At 44.2% G+C, this 18481-nt stretch overlaps 1 protein-coding gene across 3 annotated transcripts in view; it reads left to right on the top strand.

The window, feature by feature from the left end:
• Aff3 (AF4/FMR2 family member 3) overlaps window positions 1-17997 on the top strand; it is a 471135-nt gene extending 453138 nt beyond the window's left edge. For all 3 annotated transcript variants that reach the window (XM_040729442.1, XM_040729441.1, XM_040729440.1), the window contains 6 exons: window positions 655-791; window positions 3961-4032; window positions 5607-5700; window positions 9565-9614; window positions 9737-9960; window positions 12701-17997. In XM_040729442.1, coding sequence (XP_040585376.1) covers window positions 655-791; window positions 3961-4032; window positions 5607-5700; window positions 9565-9614; window positions 9737-9960; window positions 12701-12822 — 699 coding nt within the window. In that variant the 3' untranslated portion in view covers window positions 12823-17997. The remainder of the gene's footprint in view (window positions 1-654; window positions 792-3960; window positions 4033-5606; window positions 5701-9564; window positions 9615-9736; window positions 9961-12700) is intronic.
• Window positions 17998-18481: the final 484 nt, after the last annotated feature.

Here is an 18481-nt window from a genome sequence, read left to right as displayed (position 1 = left end):
ACCAAACCTGTGAACTTTGGCACGTTTAGCACCATGTGAGAGGACAAGGAATGAATTTGCCACATCACTGGGAGAAGGAAACTGAAATTTGCAAAATTGAATGTGTCATGTGACTTCTATACTCACTTGCCTCAAATGAGTGGCAGTCAGAGAAAATAACTGGAAGTGATTTACATTAGGTCCCTTTTAAACAAGGGACGTGGGCTCCAAGCCCCAATAGCATGCCTTGCTCAAAGCTTTATACACCCTGTGTTTCATGTACACGTATGTCTCTGATACATAACTAAGCACAGAAACACACTAACGGTACCTAGCAACTGATAACAATGTAGGGCAACTATAATAGAAAGCTATGGTGATAAAATGTATACACTCATGGATTGTCTATTTCTGGAATTTTGCTCATAACATTGTCTGACCCTGTTGACCACAGGTGACTGAAATCTTAGACAATGAGCTATGATTGGATGGCAGGGAGGACTACAAGTCTACTTCTTTTGTTCTCTCGGCTCTATTTCACAGGATTTTAGAGCTCAAAAGTTGGCTTTCTCAAGGCATATAAACTATGTTGTGGTGCCCCTTGTTTTGTTTTGTTTTTTAATAAAAAAAAAAAGCCTTCTTATTAAGAAAGACGCCACTGATTCTGTTGGCCAGGTGGAGAAGTTTGGGAAAGCCTTGAACTATGCCGAAGCAGCCTTGTCCTTCATCGAGTGTGGAAACGCAATGGAGCAAGGCCCGATGGAGTCCAAGTCTCCATATACCATGTACTCCGAGACGGTGGAGCTCATCAGGTAAGATCTGCTTCCAGCAGGGAACATAGTGAGGACCAGGAAGGCTGTATCCATAAATACATGTGTGGAATACTAAGAAAAGGATGTCAACCTGCAGTATTGACCACTGGGGACCACTGTTCACTCGCCAAAACTTTCACGTGCCTCCCTGTTTTCTGTGTGAAACAGGGCATCTCCTGCTCAAAGCCTCCTTGACTGTCCAAGGGACATGCCCCCGTGTCCCCTCATCTAGGAAGTGGTAGGTGTTAAAACGCATTGAATCTCTAAGCTGCTTGAAAATAAAAAGTCCATAGGGAATAAAAATGGAGATGTAAGTCTATGGTAGACCAGACTGGCTGCACAGGCCACTGGGTTCAGTCATCATCAATCAGATGAATAAACATATTCATTCATTCTACTTCTCAAAAGTGGTAAGAAAAAGCAACAATAATAACCTCATCCTAAAATGTATAGTATACCTAAGTAGACATTTCTCAGAAGAAAACATATAAATGGACAATTAGTGTATCACTAAGCAACAGGGAATTGAAACCACAGGCAGACCCTGGTATGTAGTTTGTACTTATTCAATATTTGAGGTTAAGCTAAGTAACTAAGCCATGGGGTCTACAGTGAGTTTCAGTGTCATGTCCTGCTTAAAGACCCTTCATGCAATAAAATGAACACATAAATCATAGCCACAACAGAAGTCTATCAGACTCACAGGATGCAGGTGTGCTACACACTGCACTCGAGGATGCAGACCACCTTGCTCACAGAGAACATAGTTCCAAATGAGTAGTATCCCCTCACTGCCCAGAAAATGGAAGACAAGGGTTTTCCTGCCTGTAGAATGACTGCGTCTAATGATAAGGTATGTTTCAGTGTAGCTTCAAGAGAGGTTGGTTGGTTTGTTAACATTCTTACCAAAAAAAAAGAAAGAGAAAGAGGAGACAGACAGACAGACATGTAGGTTGCTGTGCTAACCACCCTGGCTTCATCAGTGCACAATATGAATATGTATCATAGTTTCAGATTGTACCCCATAAAATGTAACTAGTTATGCATTGTTAGTAAGAAAAAAGAAAACTCTGCAATTAGGGTTTTTGTAAAAGGAGCTGTTATTTTGCCATTTAAATCTGTGTTTTACCCACCATAGCTTTCTAACTAAGAGACACTGGGGAGCCAGGGGCAGGAGCAGTGGCATCGCTCTATAAGTGAGAGAATTCCTACCTCCCGAGGGTTCCAGAGGGCAAAGGACCATGATCAATTCATGAGGATAAAGCCCCCTTATGATTCTCACCCTGAGCACTGTTATGTTGGGAATTATATTCCTAACCCATGAGCTTCCAGGTCGCATTCAAACTACAGCAAACATAATCAGAAAAGACCCGACTCCCCACCCCACCCAGTATCACTTGAGCCCCAGAATAAGAGGAAAATAGAACAGAACAATAAGAGTTTTCAGAAGACATGATGACTGGAAGTCACTGAACTTGTCAAAAGACGGGTTCAAAAAGCCAAGTAGGATAAACGTAAAGGAATTGCATGCCAAGTCACAACATAACAGCATGTGACAACAAAACCCAAAACCCTGCAAGCAGCCAGAGAAAAAGAAGACAGGTTGTCACTAATGAGACCACTTTGGAGAACAGCGGTGGTCTCTTCTCTTCTCTGGGACAGGAGGGAGTGTGCCTATCTTCAAGAAAGAAGGGGCTGCCCAGCATTAGGCCAAGCTAAGGAAGATGGAAGCAATGGTCTCTAGCAGACACGAGTAAAAAGGAAGGAAGAAACCCTTGATTCCCTCTCATGTTCTCAGAGCATGAGGGAGGGTTGGAAAGGAGAAACAACAAAAACAAATTTTCCTTGGAAAATACCATAATACAACCTACTTATTTGTAAACTGATAAAAACAACTAAAATTAAAATATATTTTTTTAAAAAACTGAAAGAACTTCCTCAATGAAAAGCAAATAGTGGAGGAAGGGATCTTGGCATGTCCGGGAGGAAAGAACAGAAGTATAGCTGTGTATACAATAACTGTTCCTTCCAGTGAGTTTCGTAGATCGTATTTGGTAGTTGAAACAACGTTTATCCCACCACGTGGTAACAAGGCTGCATTACATAGAAGAAGGGGCAGTAAAGACATGCGTGCTTCAGCTAGGTAAGACACTGAAACCATCAAACTGTAGGCCACACAGGCAGGGTTTTATCCAAGGCAAGCTCAGGGGAAACTGCAGAGGACTGCACTTGGAACCTGTAGCCCTGCAGCCAGAGGATGGATAGCATTACTGTTTCAGTCATTTCCAGCAAGCCAGGAGCATCCCAAACTAGCTGGGCTAACCTCTACATGCTCTGTGACTGATGTAGTAGTCTCACTTTACAGGTTAGGAAATAGACACTCAAACATGTTACCACATCTGTCTGAACTCTGAGTTACTGAGATGGGATTTCACCCTGGGACCCTATCACCATTGCATACACACACCGCCTCGTCTCTCAAGGTTCTGAGCAGGCGAGCAGTTATTCCCCTGAGAAGAAACAGTGGCCACAGCCCTCCTACTCCATAAAAGGCCCCTGCTTCTCAAAACACTTGTCAGAACCCAGAAAAATAGACATTGAAACATATTACAGCCAGCTCTAGTGTCATCAGGTAAGTGTTACATATAACAAGGGTAAAGGTAAGTTAAGTATCCACCTCAGTACTTGGATGAGAGTCACCTCCGTTCTCAGGGACTCAGCGTAAGTTGAAATGTAGAAAAAATGGACACGTCACCATATGGCGAATGGCTCATGAGCTTGCAGCCCTCCTAAGAGTTTTTCCTATCATTAAAGAGCGGAAATGGCACAGCATCATGAAAGTCCTCTCCTTTCAGTCACCGCCACACTGCCATCGGCTAGCTTTTAAGGCACTGTGAACACCTATGTGCTGGTGCTGGAGAGCCGGCTCAGCGGCTAAGAACCCAAGTTCCAGGCCCAGAACTCAACATGAACGGCTCACAACCACATGTGGCTTGAGCTCCGGGGACCCAGCACCCAGTTCTGGCCTCTGTGGGCATCCACACTAACATAAACCCACATGCAGACACACACATGCACACAAATGGAAAAGAAGAGAAAGAGCATGTAAGTTGGAGTGGAGAGAGCCCGAAGGGCTTTTTAATTCTTGGCTGTCTTTTTTTTTTTTAAGGTACGCTATGAGGCTAAAAACCCACTCAGGCCCCAACGCCACACCAGAGGACAAACAACTCGCTGCGCTTTGGTGAGTGTAACCCCAGCTCTGCAGACAGGGTGCCGAGCTGCCTTGTACCCCCAAATACCTCCAACCCGTTGATACCAAGCTGCTCCAACAGCCCAGAGGTCCGGTCCACTTTTGACTGCGCTTACCCTGAATTCGCAGTGACCAAAGGATCACAGTGAGCAACTAGTGTCACTGTCCGGTCAGGGCAACCGGAAACAGCAAGCTCCCGGTCTCAGAGAAATACGGGAGAGAACAACAAACACTCATGCTGATCTCGGGCCTCTACCCATGCGTAGACAGGCACAGGTACACCCATATACACATATGCACGCACACACGTGCACACACACAAATACATACAAGCAAAAGTAAAACCTCGTAGGTCCTGCCTCATTCATTTGAATGTGAATTGTGCTAAGTGGAATGTTTTCCCATGTTTAACACTTTAGTTGCAGTCCAAATCATTGGCGAGTTACTTTGCATGCCAGATCAGCATGCATGGATACTCACAATCCATTAGAGTTATCAATACACTGAACTGAGGGCGGCTAGCTCGCTATGCTTAGATAATAAAATCATTTCTTTTGTACTGGCTAATGGGTAATCGATCTCCCCGTGCTTAGGATTACAGTAATAAGGACTGTGCGTCTGCTCCGAAGGCCCCATCCCATTCCTCCCATTGCAAGGCCCTTCTCTGACTCTCTCCTGTCCCTGTGTCCGTGTTTCCAGAGTGTTTTGCTCTCAGTGGGGTTCATCGAGCTCAAGATCTAATCTGAGAGATAGAAAAGCAAATGAACTCCCAGGCAGCATAGCAGCCACACAGACACAAGAGAGTCGGAGATGTCTGACATAATTTCATCTGGAGTTTGAAGTGCTGGATCAACTTGTGCTGGGCTTGTTAGGGTTCTAGCACGCCAATACCTAATCTCAGCTGGGGAAGAATTACGAGAGAAAAGCTCCGGGAAGAGAGAATTAGCCTCAGAAAATGCTAAATATGATTGGAGTGCCATAGTGGGATTAATAAATTGATGGTGATTAATAATTAATGTTGGGATATATGTATGACATAAATAATTATACAAAACATTGTAGACAATAAGCAAATGTAACTAGCCTCCAATTAGTAAGTACTTCTGTTGTTTGTGGTGCACTTTATTTGAACTCATTACAATCTAGTAAAGCGTTAACAAGCAGAGGTAATAAAAATCTGTGAAATTGCTGTCCGGTCTGCAAAGCCAATAGCTCACCCAATAAAGCCGTGCAGGCTGTGTGCTAGCGCTCCCACAGCCTCTCATGGGGAGAGACTGCCCCCTAGTGGTGGGAGGAGAAAGCAGCCTGACCCTGTTCTCAACAAAGAGCTGTCAAAGCTGCTCTTACACGTCATCTGGTGGTAAACGCATGTATGGAGTGCCTCCTTGGGATTTTGAATTATGGTTGGGTTTTTTTTTAACAAAAGGAGCATCAAATACTCATGCATATACTTAATTGGGAACGTTTTGGAAGTGTAAGTGTGATGGAAGTATTGCATCGGAAACGGCAGGGTTTGTTCTGAAGCTTCAGGGTAAAGGATGTCCCTTTCCCCTCTTCCACTACAGTTACCGATGCCTGGCTCTCCTATACTGGCGGATGTTTCGACTCAAAAGGGACCACGCTGTAAAGTATTCAAAAGCACTTATCGACTATTTCAAGGTACTGTCTAGCAAATAAGCAGCATGTCTCCTCCTGCTCAGCGGTCTCTCTGACAGCTCTCCCTGAGAGGCCTCATCCAACCCTTTTCACTGAGGCTAAACCTGTCATCTCCGTTCTCCAGAATCACCCATTTATGACACACTGTGGCTTGTAGGACTCGGAGGGAGAATGGGCCTTGAGAGCCCAGCTAATGTGTCCCCCTGCCTTCGTGTCCTTATTTTTACGGCTTGTAAACAAAGAATGTCCAATTATTCGCCCTCAGTGACCTGGGGATTGGTCTTTAGAACAGATGTAATTCCTTATGTCCATGTAGAATTCCTGGAAGTAACTACTTAGGCCCAGTCCCCTTAGTTAGTCTCTAGTAGCTGATTTAATCTTTGATGCAAATGTTATTTGTAAAGATAGGAAATGGCTTGTTACAGCTCCAAGACCCTTGATAGCAATGTGTAATGAGAGGGATTGAATTGCAACCATGGCAACTTTTTATCTCAGAGAATTAAATTATTTTCACTAGAAGAACACATAACAAATAAAAAGCACCTTTTTTGATGTAGTGTTGCAAAGTGATCCTGAAGTTAACCACTCATTCAAAATTTCTGAGCCTCTTCTCTGTTTGAAATGACACCACCACCATCTCCACACACACACAAGCACACAGCCATCATTTCCGAACCCTTGATTGTCAACCTGCATGGCTTAGAGACCGGTCAGATGGCCAGGCCGTGTTGGAGATTTCCTGGGCTTTGTCTAGTACATGACCAGCTTTCTGCTTATGCATACTGAATGGCTGCTGCCGAGCCCCCCTGATCCCTGGAGACAGGAGATCCCAGCACTTAGGAGGCAGAAGCAGGAGGATCACTGCAAGTTCCAGGCCACTTGATCTACATGGCAAGTCCCAAGCCAGCCACATATGTATTTAGCGAGTCCTGTCTCAGACACACATACACATGAGGGATGGTGATTTTCAGGGACTCAGAGTCTACGAGGTGAATTATTACAGCACAGTAAAAACAAAAATGCTTGATAAAGAAGTACACTGAATTTTGTGATCCCAGGGAGTTCTGACAAACTGTTAAGGGGTTGAAAATAGTTTTTAATGTTTGTATCCAGTCCAAAAATATGAACAAAATGGGTAAGAGAACAGAACAGGAAATCATAGTCCCTTCTAGAAGTTATTGGCTTTCCATTCCATCAATTCTATGTTTTGAAGTATATTTTAGGTGGCAGGTTATATTAATAGTGTACAATATGATGCTTTGGTAATATTGTACACTGTGGGCCTGTTAGATGCTGCCAGCTAGTGAACACATTCATCACCCTGCTCTTACCATCTTTGTGACGGGAGCATCTCAGATCTCCCTTCTTGAAGTTCTGGCCACATCCTTCGGTGGATCTCCAAAACGTGTCCTTCATATTGAAGCTTGTACCTAGTAGGTGCCCTTTATACAAGACTTCAAGGACCTTTTAAATACAGTTTGGGGCCTGAAGCCTTTGGGTTGTGACGATAATTTGGCTGTGGGCACTACGCCTTAGCAGTACATAGATGTCTCTGGGAAGACAACGTTGTTCCTACAGTGTGTTTTGGTCCTGATGCTACAGTTAGAGGAAGAATCAAAAGACTCCCATCCCATTCAAAATCCTTTCGTAAACTATTCCTGCAACTCCCAGACCTCTCTCCCTCTCTGACATTGTGTTCTGTCCAGAATGTTGAGTTGAAGGAACTTAAGGAAGGAGTCTCTCATCACCTAGGTGTGTCAGGACCATTCTGGCAGGAAAGGAGAGGGGATCCCCTAGCACGGCACTCTTGCTCCAGCTCTCTCCGTGAGACAGGTGAAAGTGGTGGTTTCTGATTCCTTCTCATGTCTATGCTTGCTGAGAGCCCGAAAGACCAGATCTTGCCACCTTGGCGGCTCCTGCACTGAAAATAAACGGCCAGCCACTTCTGGAAGCTCCTTCTGCCAGAAGCTCGTTGTCTTAGGAACGGCTGAGGGCGGGAGGGGGAAATGGCGCAAGCCTCATAGAGACTGTCACTCCCCCTGATAGCCATGCAGACAGCAGGAGCCTGGGCTCTCAGACAGGAAACCTGACTGCACTTGGTGACATCCCTTGCTTAAGAGAGGCCTTTCTAAACGTTTTTTGCTGGGCTAGTGTGCCGCCTCGGTGAATAAAGGCACTCAGCATCAAGCCCGGCTGATGATTTAAGTTCTGTCCCCAGGACCCACATTTAGGAGATAAACAGACTCCCACAAGTTGTCTCTGACTTCCATATAACATGGTATGTTCACATGCATACATACACATACATTCAGGCATACATACACATGCAAAATATCAAAAATTGTATTTTGTTTTTATTCACGTATTTATTGCTACTTTGTTTCTGGTTTTGTTTTGTTTTGTTTTGTTTGTGGTGCCTGGGATTAAACCCAGGATCTCCTATACCTGTCAAGTTCTGTGTGGCTGAGCCACACCCCCAATCAGAAAAACATGTAAATGCCTGATGCAAATGCCTAGCACATGGAATATAATAACCTAAATCTGGCTTCCTAAGTATGCCAAGCGGTAGTGGTGGAGCTGAATGGTAGAGTGCCTCCCTGTAACACTTGGGTTCAGTACCAGTACTACCAAAAAGACAAATAAGTAGAAATTGCATGTCACAATGAAAGCTCTCAGTACTATTAATTGTGTTCGTATTTATGCTAGTAATAAGATATCAATAAGTATCAGAATTTTTAAACTTCCTGTTAAGAAATATATCTGAAACTATCACTTTAAGAATATTCTCTTATTCCTGTCAGAGGAATAATCTGTTGTTGTTGTTGTTGTTATTTGAGATAGGGTCTCTCTGTGTAGGCCTGGCTGTCCTAGAACTTGGTCTGTAGACCCAGGCTAGCCTCAAACTGAGAGATCTGCCTGCCTTCCAAGTTCAGGGATTAAAGGTGTGTGTTGCCATACCCAGCATTAAGAGGAAGAGTTTTAAACTTCATAATTTGAAACAATAGGGTTTGATCGCAAACTTCCCTCGAAAGTGTCTGTAAATAATCCCTAAATTTAGATATAAGGCATTCTCATCATGGTATGGGGAAGAGTTCCCACTCTTTTCAGAAGATTTAGACTAATCTCCAATGAAAACTCTAGACTGGTTCAGCTTTCAACCGACCTTTGCCGTTATGGATAGTTTGGTGCCTAAAATTTGCTTGTAAAAACCTCCGCTAGGTAAGGCACTTGTGTACATGTGTGCTCGCACACTCACACACGTATGCACACTCATTCATACACACTGGCTTCCATGGAGGGAAGAATAGCCTTGTGAGTATAGCTCCCAGATCTGATTTCTGGGAGTCCGCATTGACCTACAGTATGGTAGTGAAGATTGTCACGGTTGTTCTTTCGCTTAAGTTAGAAAGGCGCCAGATGGAACACTAACCAAGAGATACATTAACCAAGGAGTTTATTAAAGAGGGGGAGGAGAGAGGGGGGAGGGAGGAAGGAAGGAAGGAGAGAGAGAGAGAGAGAGAGAGAGAGAGAGAGAGAGAGAGAGAGAGAGAGAGAGAGAGAGAGAGAGGAAGAGGGTAAGAGCGCGAGAGAGGAGAGAGCAAAGAGTAAGAGAGTGTAAGTGGGCAGGGGTCTGTCTTTTAAAGGGGTCCTTTTACATGCAGACTGTACTCATGGAACCCTGGGCTGACCAGAGCACTGCCTGAGTGCATTCTGCCAGGTAGCAGGGGCAGGCCAGCATAATGCCTGAGTCCTTTCAATCGCACCTTTACTTATTATTTCCTTCCAACAGTCACATTAAAATATGCTGCTGTCCACTGGTTAGACGTAGCCAATGGCACTCACTGTCCATATTTTTTTTCCTTGCAGAATTCATCGAAAGCTGCCCAAGCCCCATCCCCATGGGGGTCCAGTGGCAAGTAAGTTCGCTTTTCCCAAACGCAATAAGCCATGCCTTGCATGACGCACTGCCCCGAGGGGGCTGCCCGCCTCGCCTGCTCCCAACCTCTCCACTCTGGCTTTTCTACCTCTCTTCTTCCAGGAGCACTGGAAGCCCATCCCCCATGTCTCCCAACCCTTCTCCCACCAGCTCCGTGGGGTCCCAGGGCAGCCTCTCCAGCTCCAACGCCCTGTCCCCATCAACCATCGTCAGCATCCCCCAGCGTATTCACCAGATGGCAGCCAATCACGTCAGCATCACCAACAGCATCCTCCACAGCTACGACTACTGGGAGATGGCTGACAACCTGGCCAAGGAAAACAGAGGTGTGTGTACAGCCCGTGGGGAATGGGGACCTACCTAGGTATGGGGAAATCTGCCCTGATCAAATTTCGTGGTTTATGGAAGACAGAAAAACAAAAAACAAAAAAACTAGCACCTGCTGCCTGAACCTGCTTTTGTCCTTACTGTGGAAGAGCATGTGGAGCCAATTAGATGACAGATACACACAGCTGTAGGTGCGAATTCAGATGCAAACGGGTGTCGATGTGCACTCGTGGCGTTTTCCAGTTTAGACAGTGGGCTTCTTGCACATAGACTTATTTCCTTGTAATTTGTGCCCCCCAAGGCCTAGCCTAGCTCCTAGAACACAGTTGGGGTTCCAAAAATAACAAATATGTGAAATGAATGAATATGAATATTACCAGCTTTTTTTCCTGCTCAAGCTGCTAGCCAGGCTTGGTGGTACTCCAGAAATTGAGGCAAGATTTCCAAATCCAAGTCCAGCTTGAGCTACAAAGGGAGTTCCAAGATAGCCTGGGCTACGTAACTAAGACCTTATCTTAAAAAAAAAAAAGTGTTATTTGCTTACAACAATCTCTTTGTACAGAAGAGATTATCTTACATGTAGTAGTGAATTACTACTTTTAAAATAATACTTGTTTTGCTGATAGAAGAAATGATAGGGGCCAGTGGGATGGCTCAGTGGATACAAGCTTGACAGCCTGAATTCAGTCCCTGGAGCCCACAGTCGAAGGAGAAAACCAGCTCTCCAAAGTTATCCTCTGAGCTCCACAGCATGCATAACCACCTCCTCCCTTTCTCTCACACTCTGTCTCTCTCCTCTCTCTTTCTCTTCCTCCCTCCATCCCTCTCTGTCTCTCTCTGTCTGTCTCTCTGTCTCTCTCTCTCTCTCACACACACACACACACACTAATAAAACTTTAATGTAGTAATGGGTGCTTTCCATGGTTAAATTTATGAAACATGGGAAAATATAGAGGAAAAGGTTTTTAGGTGGCCAGTCACAATTATATATGACATTATTTTGATACTGTGCTTATAGAATCATGAAGTAGCCTGATTTCTCAATCCATCCCCTGTTGTCAGACATTTAAGTTACTTCTAGTTCTTTTTCTACCTGTGACAAATAATGTTTCAGTAAATCATTGTTTTCTGAGTGAGTGTGTGCGTGCGTGCGTGCGTGCGTGTGTGTGGTTTTTCAAGACAGGATTTCTCTGTGTAACAGCCTCAGCTGTCTGGAACTCACTTTGTAAACCAGGTTGGCTTCTGGCTCCCAGGTGTTGGGATTAAAGGCATGCACCACCACTACCTGGATTTTACTACATACTTAAGATAGAGTTATAGAAGCTAAATTAGGGGTGTTGGTGAATAAAGATTCTTTTTTGTTGTTTTATTTTGGTTTGGTTTGGTTTTTGAGACAGAGTCTCACTCTATAGCCTCGTGTAGCCTGGACCTCACTAGGTAGCCAAAGCTGGCTTCAAACTCACCAGGTAGCCCAGGTTGGCCACAAACTCATGATGATCCTCTTGCCTCAGTCTTTGAAGTGCTGAAATCACAGGCATGAGCCATTGTATCTTGATATACGAAAAACTGAACGATTCATTCCTCTCCCCACAGCAACAGGTAAGAATGCCGATCAAGGTCATCTTCTGACAGGAGTATGGTTATAACCGGATGATAGCACAAACTCACAAGGACAAGAGCGGAGGGTCCACAGAGGGATGAGGGACGGGTGGCACAGATGAGCCCTGAGTACAGGGAATGGCTGATATGAGTTCCAAGGTGGTACAGCTTGAAAGCCCAGTGGGCATGACAGGAGGCTTCAGGCCACCAGGAGAAGTTCGCCAGAGGAACTTGTATGGGCGAGGGTTTTGAAAAAGACAGTTAAGTGGCTAAGCAAAGCAGGCAAATGTATGGAGATAGTCCTGCCCAGCCCGAGAGACCGTGAGCGAGCCAGGCTGCAGATGGCACTGCCCACCACCTGCTAGGTACCTCCTTCAGAGGTCTCAATGACACGTATAGGGTACAAATTCGGTTCTGTCCACCTACCATAGCCTGTTCTTCCTCTGTCCTATGCCTGGATTCCTTCTCCCAGCCACCTCCAGTGTTCAGTCTTCCCTGAACCCCCTTCCTTTCTTAGGGACACACGGACACACACACACACACACACACTCTCTCTCTCTCTCTCTCTCTCTCTCTCTCTCTCATATTCTTGGACTTTATTCAGTGACTCACCTGTGACAGCAGAGCAGCCATAAGGATTTGTCTCTGTCCACCACACACATGATTCATCTGGCTTGTCCTCCCTCCACCCACCCACCACCTTTCCCAGGAAGTACCTAGGTACAAAATAAAGGAGACAGCACACACAGAGAGTATCCCAAGCTAGAACGTAACTTCAGCAGAGGTGACTGCTTGGTCCTGACCTCTGACTTACCCACTGTCGTAGAGCACCACTCATTGGACCCTCTTCAGGGTCTCAGCCCAGGAAGGTGACAGTGGAATAACGGACAGCTGAGTCACACTGACATCAGGTGAAAAGTGTTTTCCTACCAGGACAAAGCGGCTGGAACATAGACTCTTTGCTATTTGGATACAGAAATGTGGCAAAATAACAAACATTTGTTTGGATATAGGGTTTTATTTTGTTCCAGGGAATGCCAAGCCACATAAACAGTGGAGAGTGGTTAAAACCATGAGTGGATTCTTTCTGAAGTCACCCAGACCCTGACTTCCTCCCTCGCATGTCTCTCTGTCTCCTAGAGTTCTTCAATGACCTGGATTTGCTCATGGGACCTGTCACCTTGCACAGCAGCATGGAACACCTGGTCCAGTACTCCCAGCAAGGCCTGCACTGGCTTCGGAGCAGCGCACACCTGTCCTAGGGACCATGCCCTTGAGCCAGACTGCATTTTCCTCTCCTCAGTGGCTCAATGTTTCTGGACACTGTGCTGCTGCTGATATTCCTAGCCCACAGCTTTTCCCAAACTGCGGTGAACATTTCCTCAGACTCCAACAGTGATCTTTTTCTGGGGTGTGTGTGTTTAGGTGTGGGATCGTATGAAGCCTTCTGAATGTGAGTGAGTGTGTGTGTGTGTGTGTGTGTGTGTGTGTGTGTGTGTGTGTGTGTGTGTGTGTTAAGATCAACAGCTCTTCAAAACACATGTTCTCTGTCTGGTTCCTAGAATCCCAAGCTAGACAAGTGATTAGAGGTTCCTCAGTGGAGGAAATCCACGCAGCACACATGTGCTCCCACTCCCACAGACACATCCCACCCCCAGTGCTAAGCCATTGCCTTCTTAGAAAGTTCCACCAAAATCTCGTGTGCTGCTGAACTTGACATGATCCAGCACACAAAAGCATAACTGCCGAATGCGTTGAACCTAGCTCTTATATTATTGATTACTTTCAGTATTATATACAAGTCCCCAATTACTTTTGGTTGTTGTATATTAATGAGTAATTGAATAATGGAAACAAGTCAGTTATTTTTGTGCCAGAAGTTCACTAGATTGCATGTTACCAAATGCCTTGCCCTTCCTCTCCTACCTTCCCCCAGCCCTCATTATCCACCGAACAGAATACATTATAAGCCAGTGGAGTCCCACAAACTTCCCTTGCCCAGTCCCCACATAGTACAAAAAAAAAAAAAAAACACAGCCCCAGGATTCGGTGAAAGCTCAACAACCGTAAAAGCAAGAGTGACCATTTTGGTTCAGGATGAAGCTCGCCCCTGTGGCAGTAAGCCCTCCAGGCACACACATTTCCTCTTCCTGCTGCACTGTGACTCTGGCCCTGGAGCCACCTGGCTGTTGTCAGCCTGCACATTCCAAGTCTTTCTGCAATAGCTTTCTTGCAACTTCCCTTGGCCAAATGAAGACGTTGTCTGGAACACACCATCCCTAGACCTGGCCACTGCTTACAAGACTAGGAGCGGTTTGCCGCTGTGATGGTCTTTGCACACGGTGTGTGGCTACTTGCCTGGAGTGCATTTCGATTTGGGGGATATTTTTCAAGCTTTTGTTAAACTGTTCACAGTGCAAGGAAAGCTATCCCTTTGATGATTACAACTCTATATTTGGAGTAGCAACGATCAGTGTCTTACATATATCTTGAGCATCTAATATGTTTATGTCTTGACCATGGTTCTTTTCTGGGTTATTTTTGGGTTTTTGTTTTGTTTTGTTTTGTTTTTTTAAGTTTATGTTTTAGTTTTTCACCATCTTGTTTACAGTTTATGTCTGAAGTTTGTTTTCTCATGTTTTGTCATACCCTAGACTTAGTCTTCTTGTTAAATATATGTGGATCTGAAATATTGGTAACAAGTCCTGCAAACAAGGTGCATCTTGCCACACTTTAAAGACAAAATAATGTCCTTAAGTTACTTGCAGTCCATTGTTGAAGGTGGCAGGGCCATACAGTATGTGTCCCTGTGAGCTTGGTTATGTTCACATTACCATTTTGTTAGCCTTCTCAGGAGGTGACAAATAAGACTGCTCTCATTCCCCGGATCCTAGTGCAGATTCAGCTGACCATGGTTTGGTGATCTGTACCAAACTGAACTCTGTGGGATTTGCATTTGGCCTTGACCCTCAAACACTTGAAATTTTTAGCAGTACATTGACTTCAGATGTTTTGGACCAGAAATGTTTTTTTAAGATGTTGGAATATTTGTGAATACATAATTAGGTATCTTGGGGAAGAGGACTCAAATCTAAACATGAAATTCATTTACATTTCATATATACTTTGTATACATGAGGGTAATGTCTGCAATGTTGATTGTAAGCCATCCCATGAGGTCAGGTATGGAATTTTCCACTAACATCATGTCACTGCTCAAGAAGGTTTAGATTTTGGAGCAGTTTAGGTTTCAGAGTCTTGAGATGAGAACGCTCCACCTCCATTCCCACGTTTATATTTATCTATCCAGCGTGCTCCTCACATCCCTTTCACTAACTGTTGGCAGGTTTGTGATCCTACCCTATGTCTCAAATCTGAATATAAGAAATTTTGAATCACCTTTTGTACAGGAGTGAGACTTTGTTCTAGTTGCTCTCGGTGAATTCTGGTGAAAAGTTCAAACTCCCACATAGAGGAATACCCTCAGGGCCTCTCTGTGACTTTGGGGAGCTTTTCCAGTCCCAACTTTCTTTAAAGTTGTAGGCTTAGTTGTGGCACCCACGAAATCCACATCCCTGGAAAAGCCACATCAAATTACCAAGGTGGCCTCTGACTAGTTGCACTAGCATAGGTTTGATGAACACACTGGGACCTGTTTCCTAACAAAACTTGTGGAAACTGGTCTCCTGGGGACATAGTCAGAGCGTCCAGGTCCTGTCTTTGTCTTGCCTCGTCCATGGAGCATGTGTCAGGCCCAATGTAGGCAATTTTAGGAAAAAACTCTCTTCTGCTTGATGGGACTCAAGGTTGATAATTCTGATAAGAAACCATCTCCCACTTGATGCCATGAAAGTCCTCCATAACACATTGCTTTTCTTAAGCTGGGTTGCAAACTGAAGCATCTTTCTTATGTTTTATGGCTATAAAAGTCTTACATGTTGATTATGGGAATTCAAATAATGCTGAAGTGTAGATGATGTAAGTCTGTGGTTGCCTCACTTGCCATGAGATGACCACAGTCCGGTGATCTGTATCCTTCCAGAAGTTTTTACATATCAATATAAAGTTTATTACTGCTTGTTTCTATTTGAAGACATACTCTTTCCTCAAACATTCCACCAAAGTCCAACTGGTCTTACCTCCTGTGACCTGAGCAGATGCCACCCTTTGTCACAGTGGTAGAATTGACTTTGAAAGGGAGGAGCCTAAAAGTATTCCTGAACAAACTTCTGCATTAGCTAGGACTCTGCACAGATGAATATCCTCTGCAGATGTGCGAGAGAGAGGTTTGCTTAGAACAGACACTTCTGGAAACATCCAAATTGCAAATGGAAACTTGGACCCACTCTCTAAAGAGGAATGTACTGGAAATGTACGCTAAACAGTTGACAAACTGTGTGCTACATTGAACACATGGAATGCAATGCAATGAGACTTCCTGCACTAAAACATGTCCCGTATGTACAACAATGGTGTGTGTGCTATGTAGCAGTTACGTACATCTCTGACACCCATACAAAGTAGACAGTTTGTATAAATGCATACATTTGAAAATATACATGTACAGTACAGCTAACATAAGACTGTAGTACGCCTGACATATTAATAGTGCCTAATATTGAGTATAAGTCACTGCGTGTTCACATCACCTTGGAAGTGCAGTCATTGTTATAAATTTAATCAATGCAGCAACATTATTTATGAAACACATCTTTGAAACTGTGCAGTAGCATATACATATATATTTTTAAATAACATTTTTCACAGTTTTCCAAAGTTACTGTTGAAATCTGTATCGCCAAAAAAAAGAGAGAATGCAAGTTTTTTTTAATGTTGTAGACACTCCAGACACAGTGATCTGCGTGTGATTTCCTATTTGTAGATACTCAAGAGACCTTAGCAGTCACCAGCCTTAATGCATGTACAGGATACTATTGTGACTTAATTTATCTGCAGTTTTTAATCCATTACAAGATTGGAATTTATAAACAGACTTGGATGGAATATGTCTGCCTTTCTAAGGTTGCAAGCGATACATTAAATGATTTATGTTGTACGTGAGAGAAATCGAGTTGTACGTTAAGAAAAAACAAGTTCACCAGTTTCTCTTAATATTTTACAAGGAAACTTTAGCATTGAAATATTTTCAAAGCAATATCCTGACTCCCAGGTTGGAAGTGATTTAGAAGCTGTCTTTTTTGTGAATCTTTCCCTTTCTTTCTCTTCCTTGCTTTTTTCTTTGGTCCTTCCTTTCTTTTGTTTCTTTATTTGCTCCTTGCTTTACCTTCTTCTATTGTAGGCATTCAACTCAGGGTCTTGCACATGCAGTACAAGCTCTCTACCCCTGAGCTGCATCCCCGGCCCTCACCGACGCTTTCCGTGTAGCTCCCGTGGGTTGTCGTTGCTAAGTCCGATAGTTTTTCAATAGAACTGTAGTTTCCTACTTCTGTTTTCCATACCCAAGTATTTCCCTCCTCCCTCCCTCTCTCCCTTCCTCCCCCACATTTTTGTATGTCAAAGACCGCTGATGCAGTGACTGCATGGATGGATGCCCACTCAAGTAGCATCCCCAAGACTTCAATGGCACAACTCTTTAATGGCACAAGTCAACTCTCTGACTGTGCCAGGCTTTGCAATGCTTGCTTGAGAAAATTAGAGAATTCTGAATCAAAGAGCTGAAATATTAGAGCAGGACATGACCTAGCACCTGTGTAGTTGAGAATTTGTCAACCTTGTTTCCACACGTCTCTCCCTCCCTCTTCCTTCTCCTCCTCCCCACGCTGAAGAAGCAGAAATAACAGAAACAGAATGACTTCATGACCTGATGCAGTCCATAGCCTCAGGTTCAGATGCCTTCCCTACTGTGCCATCTGACATAACCCCACACAGTCTAAAGAGAAACACAGAAAAGGTTGGGCAGCTCAGGCCAGCCCCCATCAGCCAAGCGGAGATGTACAACCAAGGAGCACACCTGGTCCCCAAAAGTGGCTAGGACCAGGGACTTGTTTTTACTAGGGACCACTGAGAGTAATACTGTTTCAGAAGTGGGCTAAGAAATACCCAGCAACCTTCCAAACAAGAACTGCTTTTCAGTCAGATAACTTAACAGTAACACTGTCGGAGTCTGTTCCTATCAGGGTCCTGTTTTAAAATATGCCTCATTTTCAGTCAAGCCTAGACCAGCTGGAATCTTGAAAGACATGTTTAATGCAAGAGTGGGGAGGGGAAGCTACCCCATAAACTGCACTTTCAACCATTTGGAGCCAGCGTTTGCATCCTCAGTTTCCCATTCCCAGAAGGAGACATCCTGACCAACAACACAGAGTTCCAGTCTGAGAGCTCTGTTCTCTTTGCCCAAATCGTGTGTGTCTGTCATCGGAATGGTTAACTTGTTTGCTCGGCATGAGGCACATTATAAAACTCTATTCTCAAACTAATTACATCTGACCACGGTTTCAGTTTTTATTATTTAATTGGCACTTTGAACACCAAGGGGTAAATTTGGGGTCAGCTGCAGAGGGATTTGCAGTTACAGCTCTTGGCAGTAATGGGAATCGAGGGATTAAACCTCTGTGTGTTATTTGGAAGATTCATCTCTTAGAGCCAATTTGAAAGACAGTGATCTGAAGGATGAGGCGTTAATCCCAAATAAAAACAGAGAATTAAGCATCCAAGATATGGATGGGTTCCACGGAGCTTCTGAAGTATTGATGAGGCCTGGAAAGCTGAATCAAGCTCTTGTTTCCTACTTGCTTTCAAAATAGGAAAACTCGTGGAGAAATGGTTGGTACCCAGACAAGATGGGAAGTATCATCCAGCTTTGGACTTTAAAACAGTGCTGAAGTTGATAAAAATCACTGTGACAGTCTACTTCCCGGTCATACCTCAGTGCTTTTCAGTTTTTCACCAGCATTTATGAAC

This window comes from Mesocricetus auratus, unplaced genomic scaffold, assembly GCF_017639785.1.
Source record: "Mesocricetus auratus isolate SY011 unplaced genomic scaffold, BCM_Maur_2.0 Super-Scaffold_100021, whole genome shotgun sequence".
Taxonomy (NCBI): Eukaryota; Metazoa; Chordata; class Mammalia; order Rodentia; family Cricetidae; genus Mesocricetus; species Mesocricetus auratus.
This window is presented reverse-complemented; position numbering and strand designations above follow the sequence as displayed.